Here is a 6,667-nt window from a genome sequence, read left to right on the forward strand (position 1 = left end):
ATGCTAAGCTGCACTGAGACTCCGAGTGAAGGGCGGGGTATAAATCCAATCTCTTCTTCTTCTTCTTCTTCTTCTTCTTCTTCTTCTTCTTCTTCTTCTTCTTCTTTTTCTTCTTCTTCTTCTTCTTCTTCTTCTTCTTCTTGGCTAGGGTTACCATCCCAGGCTTGGGAAATTCCTGGAGATTTGGGTAGGGTTGTCAACCTCCAGGTGGCACCTGGAGACCTCCTGCTATTACAGTGGATCTCCAGATGACCAAAGATCAGTTCCCCTGGAGAAATTGGCTGCTTTGGAGGGTGATCTCCATGGCATCACACCTTCCTGGGGCCCCTCCCCTCCCCAAACCCCACCCTCCCCAGCCTCCACCCCCCAAATCTCCCAGTATTTCCCAACCCAAAACTGGCAACCCTAGCATTGGGGGTGGAGGCTGGGGAAGGTAGATTTTGAGGAAGGAGGAACCTAAACAGGGATATAATCCAAAAGAGCCTACATCCTCTGAATCTGCCATTTTCTCCAGGGGAATTTGGAGGGGAATTCTCCAGGGGGATTTGGAGGAGTTCACAGTCTCTCCAACAGGTCCTTTGTCACAGAATACAGCTTAACTCTTTCACAGCACCCTAAACCAACATGCAGAGACCGCTGTAGCAAGATGCAGTCAGCCCTAAACAATCCTCCCGTTTAGAAGAAGGAGAGAGTGGATTTATACCCCACCCTTCACTCGGAGTCTCAGAGCGGCTTACAAACTCCTTTCCCTTCCCCTCCCCACAACAGACACCCTGTGAGGTAGGTGGGGCTGAGAGAGCTCTGACAGAAACAGCTCTTTTTCAAGGACAGCTCTGACAGAACTATGGCTTGCCCAAGGTCATCCAACAGGTGCAAGTGGAGGAGTGGGGAATCAAACCCAATTTTCCCAGATTAGAGTCCACGCACTTAACCACGACACCAAACTGGCTCTCGACCAAACTGGCTCTCTGGTTTAAAGTGTCTTTGGAATAGAAAAGGCTCCCAGAAACTCTGTGCAAAGTTTTTGTTGACTGAACAGTGTTGTAGCTGAAGCCTCCCCATGTCGAGGACCACGCATTCCTTTTTTTTTTCCTTTTGCATCATCGGCTCATCTCTGGACCACCCCCTCCCCCGCCCTCTGCTCCACAGGGCTACATTATGAGCCGAATTCCAGGATTGCTCTGTTGCATTTAATCCGGCCGCTTTTTTCAAGACTAATCCTTTCATTGTGGCAGAAGCTCCTGCCCACGAGAACGTGCACTACGGTCAAGCCGCGAGTCTTTAAAATGCCACGGGACTCCTCATACGTAGGAAGCCAAGTTTTTCCAAAGCTTTCCCTCACCCGGTTCATTCTGAAATGATCAAAGCGGAGTTAAATTGATTTGTTTAGAGCAGGGGTTCCCCAACACGGTGCCCGTAGGCACCATGCTGGCCTCTAGCTGTGGTGGGGCGATTAGGGGCTCCGCCCCCTTCCTTAAAGGGCCAGCCCCCTTCCTTAAAGGCCCCCCACATCTTAAAGCCCCTCCCCCATTTCTTCCCAAAAGCATTTTAAGGGATCCTTTAAATGCGTTTGAGAAGAATCATAGAATCATAGAGTTGGAAGGGACCTCCAGGGTCATCTAGTCCTACCCCCTGGACAATGCAGGAAATTCACAAATACTTCCCCCTCCACACCCACTGTTCTACATCCAGAAGATGACAAAAAACCCCTCCAGGATTGCTTCCTGACCCCAAAGTGGCGATGAGCATTTCCCTGGACATGTAAAAAAGGGCCACAAGAACTGAGGCAATCCTTCCTGCCCTCCCTCTCATGATCTGCCTAAGTTAACAGAATCAGCATGGCTGTCAGATGGCCATCAAGACTCCGTTTGAAAACCTTCGAAGAAGGAGAGGCCACCCCCCTCCCCAGGAAGCGTGCTCCACTGAGGAACCGCACTAACTGTCAGGAAGATCTCCCATATGTTTTGCCAAAAACTCTTTTGATTTAATTTCAACCCATTGGTTCTGGTCCAACCTTCTGGGGCAACAGAAAACGACTCTGTACCATCTTTTATATGACAGCCCTTCAAGTCCTTGAAGATGGCCACGTGCTCCCTGCTGATCAGCTGAGGGGCCCTTTAGATCTTGTAGGAGGGGAGGGAGAGGGGTGCGTGCCACCGGCTTTCATTAAGTTAAATAATAGCAGCCCCACCAGCTCCACCAAAACAAAATTGCCCCATCAGCCACAAAGTCCTGGCTACGGGCCTGGTGCCATGGTGTTTTCCAACACCTTTCTTGGCACTCATCAAATGCTTTAGAAAGTAGGCAGGGACAGGTGAGGCTTTTGCCCAGCAAGACCTCTGACTGGTCACTGGAGATTTGATTGACTGTGGCTTTGGCAGCAGCTGCCACCACACCACAAGGATCTTCACTGTGTGACTGGAGGTCATTTTGTGGTTGTGCCCACCGCACACTATCAGAATTCCAAAGATGCCCGCAGGCTCAAGAAGGTTGGGGACACCTGGTTTAGAGAATTTATATGCTGCCTCTTCATAGACCTGCGGGAAGCGGCTTACAACTAAAGCAATAAAACGAAGAAGAAGAAGAAGAAGAAGAAGAAGAAGAAGAAGAAAAAGAGGAAGAGGAAGAAGAAGAAGAAGAAGAGGAGGAGGAGGAGGAAGAGGAGGAGGAGGAGGAGATTGGATTTATGCCCCGCCCTTCACTCGGAGTCTCAGAGCGGCTTACAAACTCCTTTCCCTTCCCCTCTCCACAACAGACACCCTGTGAGGTAGGTGGGGCTGAGGGAGCTCTGACAGAAACTGCTCTTTCAAGGACAGCTCTGACAGAACTATGGCTTGCCCAAGGTCATCCAGCAGCTGCAAGTGGAGGAGTGGAGAATCAAACCTGGTTCTCCCAGACTAGAGTCTGCGCGCTTATCCACCACACCAAACTAAAACCAAACCATTAAAAAACAACAGCAAGCTAATGCCATTAAAACAAGCCATTAAAAAAAAAGGTCAGTGCCATTAAGATCTGCTATTTGTTGAGGACACTCCAGCTCTGGTTTGATAGTCACATGGGTATTTTCTGGACCAGAACTGGAAGATGTTCTAATTCAACAGCTGTGCATTTGGCACCAGACAACATGACTCTCATCTTCAGAGGCCTCATAAACATCCTAGTCTTGTGTCTATCAATCTTGCTGCTTAACTTTCCTTTTTTTGGTCCAGTATTAACTTATTGGTTATCTCACTGTAATACGTAACATTGTAATATGCAGGCTAACGTTCGGCATGTGCTTTGCCAGCTGCACTGGTTACCAGTCAAGTACCGGATCCGCTTCAAGGTGTTGGTAATAACCTTCATAGCCTTACACAGCCTGGGAGCAACATATCTAAGGGACCGCCTCTTCCCGTACACGCCTCAAAGAGCTTTACGCTGTAGTAATCAACATCTCCTGGCGGTCCCTGGCCCAAAAGACGTCCGTCTAGCCTCGACCAGGGCCAGGGCCTTCTCTGCCCTGGCCCCCACCTGGTGGAACACGCTCCCCATCGAGATCAGGGCCTTGCGGGATCTTGCTCAGTACCGCAGGGCCTGCAAGATGGAGCTCTTCCACCAGGCCTTTGGCTGAGGCAGCGGGCGTCCACGTATGGCCTCCCCGAGGTTGCTGTCTCCTACCTACTGGCCACCCATCTACCAGCAACCGGCCACATCCACCTGTATTAATGGGTCGGAACATTCACCAGTAGCTATAACCACTGATTTTAAATGTTTATATTGTGCTTTAACCCTTATTGTATTGTTGAAGATGATGTGACCTGCCTAGGGTTGCCAAGTCCATCTTCCACCCCCAGCGGGGGACTTTGGGGGCGTTCCTGGAGGGGGCGGGGCATCCCGACGTGATGACGTCCCTTTGGGGACTTCCGCCGCCCCCCCCACCCGCCCATGCGCCAGATCTCCAGAAATGGCAGTTCCCTGCACTTAAAGGAGCCGGCGTTTCCCCTTTAAATGCAGACGCTGGCATTTCCCCTTTAAGAGCAACCGCATTTCCCTTTTAAGAGCACGAAGCTGGCATTTCCCTGCAAGCTTGCGGAGATCAGGCTTGGAAGGAAACACGGATTCCACACACTTAAAGGGAGAGAGATGGGTAGCTGTGGGTGTTGAGGTGGGGGACCCCTGGCAAACCGGGGGGGGGGGTGGGCAACCCTACTTTAGCATCCATTGATTGCCCTCAGCCTGCTCACGGGATGGGCAGGATACAAATACGAAAAATAAATAAATAAATAAAAATAACGTGGGGGGGGAGGCATGACTGTTCGCCCTGGAGCAAAATAAAGCGTGGTAGCCCGATCACACGGTCCCCTGAGGCTTCACGCTTAGGCTGTTAGTTGGTGATCACACGGCGACGCTGGAGCATGGCAAAGAAGTGGTGCAGCAGGCGTTTCGCATTTGTGCGCATGCGCAATTCTGTGGAGCAGCACTGCTTTCAGTTATGTGTTTGTGCGCATGTGCTTACGAAAAACATCTGGTTTGTGACGGGATGTGGACAGGCGCCGGATGCCATGGAATACTAGCGCTCCCATGATTAGACGCCTGCCCGTGCCCCACATTTTCCGGATACTAGTGCAGTTTCTGAGGTAGTTTTTTACTGCGCATCTTCGGCAGGACGCCACAAGTTGGCCACGGGTGCGCTACGCTTCCCAGATGTTGCGGTGTGATCATGCACCGAAAATCCACCTGACATTCGTATCTTTAGCGTGGCAACTTCTCCGTGTGAATGGGGCCATTGTAACATGTGTCTATCTATACCTCAAATTGTTTGACATCTGAAGAAGTCCCCCAAGGGGTGAAAACACATCAGGTCACTTATATTGGCCCAATATGCTCAGCTCACTTGTACTTTGTAGTGAGGCTTTCATCGGGCCCTGATATCTTTTTAACTGTCTTTCTTATAAACACGTATCTTTTTGCATATAACACACGTACACGAGGTTTTTAACACTGGCCCTTTATCGGGCTTCATTCTTACCATCAAAAACAAGCCAGGGCATAACAGGGCATAAGATACACACTGATCAGCTTTGAAAATGGCTTACAAAGATAGCCGAGAGCAATGCATCACATGCTCAAGACATCCGTCCTTCATGGGTCTTTGATTGCATGAGTGGAAGACAGCTTCAGGTTAGCTGGTGATTGCAGGCATTTCTTATAGCAGCCCTTTCACATCCCAGAGGAGAGCGAGTGTTTTTAAACAAGCCAGTGCTTTGTCGAAAAGAAGGTGGATTGGATCCCACTACCGCAATGGCACATGGAGAGAGAAAAAAGAACACCACGCATTTGGGAGTGTTCTTCTATACAAACAAGAGAAACCGTCTCAGATCCACTGGATTATTATGCAGCCGACCAGAAGATGCTGCGCGGGCTGCTGCAGCGGCACTCGGGATCATGTCCCTCCTCAGTCTGCCCCCATTTTGCCTTTCGCAAATCATACTTCCTTTCTACCGGGTCTGCATTTCCCCCCCAGGGCCTTTTCTGCTAAAGACAGACACGCAGGCTTGCGATGGTAGCCTTACATACAAAGCAAACAGAGGGATAAATGAAAGGAAGGGATGCGTTGTGTTCTCGCATTGCGATTTGTGCTTTCTTATATTTAATCAAACCGTTGTTTCGGCCAGTGATTGCGCAATGGAGTAATGTGGGACGGGGGGGGAGGGGTCCGACCATGAGATCTGCGCCTCGGATTTTAATCTCTCTCTCTGTCTCTCTGCAGTGTCCCCTCGTTCCCATGATGTCACACCGCCTGCCTGGCCCGTGCCAAGCTGCAGAGGCATCTACTGGCTCCTCCACCGCTGCACCCCTCCCTTCCTCCCCCTCCCCTGAAGGAATGACCTATATTTGTGCTTCAGATGTTGTCCTCTTCTGGGGCCAACTGCAGACTGAACAGAAGGGCTGTAATTGGAATGAGAAACAGCGAGAGCTCTCTCTCTCACTCTCTCGGTCTGGATCTCTCTCTAAAACGGGCAGCTCTGAAACATATTCTGCACACCCAACATACCTGACCGTTGCCCATGTTCTCGTGGGCTTGCCCAACATACCTGACCGTTGCCCAGTTTTCCCCTGACAGGCGCCAGAAGGAGAAATCTGGGGAAACTGGGGTTTCCATTTTCTCCAGGAGGAATGAAATAAATGTTTCAAATAAATCCAACAAATAAATAAGCGATTCAGGGAGTCTAGAGATCAACCCCATTGGAAACAGCTCTCCCACTTCTGTCTGGTTTTACTGTGCATTTAAACAAGGTTACACCGTGCAAAAAGATGCACTAAATAAATAAAACTCATGTAATTATAAAGGTTATAAGTGTGCTTTATCCCAAATATAATAGTAAGTGTCAATAAGATACAATGCATATACGACTACATATAAATCAAAAGTCAACATTCAGTCTCTAATATTCAGTCGCTTGAGAAATCTGACCTGGGGAAACCTTCCAGCGAATATCCTGCTGTGTACAAACAGGGCTATTTGGGGGCAGGAACGCACAGGAACGGAGTTCCGGCTGGCTCCCAAGTTGGCCACGCCCAGCAGGAACTCATTAGCATAATAGGCCACACCCAACAGCAGAAACTCATTAGGATTGGCTACATTAGGGGTGTGTGGCCTAACATGCAAAAAAGTTCCTGCTACAAA

At 49.7% G+C, this 6,667-nt stretch overlaps 1 protein-coding gene across 1 annotated transcript in view; it reads right to left on the bottom strand.

Moving 5' to 3' along the window:
• The window catches only part of RAB17 (RAB17, member RAS oncogene family), a 28,165-nt gene extending 22,116 nt beyond the window's left edge, over nucleotides 1–6,049 (bottom strand). Inside the window, exon 1 of the mRNA XM_015418269.1 lies at nucleotides 6,035–6,049. Coding sequence (XP_015273755.1) covers nucleotides 6,035–6,049 — 15 coding nt within the window. The remainder of the gene's footprint in view (nucleotides 1–6,034) is intronic.
• Between the last annotated feature and the right edge of the window lie 618 nt (nucleotides 6,050–6,667).

The sequence above is a fragment of the Gekko japonicus genome, unplaced genomic scaffold (genome assembly GCF_001447785.1).
Source record: "Gekko japonicus isolate JY-2015 unplaced genomic scaffold, Gekko_japonicus_V1.1 scaffold3987, whole genome shotgun sequence".
Lineage (NCBI taxonomy): Eukaryota > Metazoa > Chordata > Lepidosauria > Squamata > Gekkonidae > Gekko > Gekko japonicus.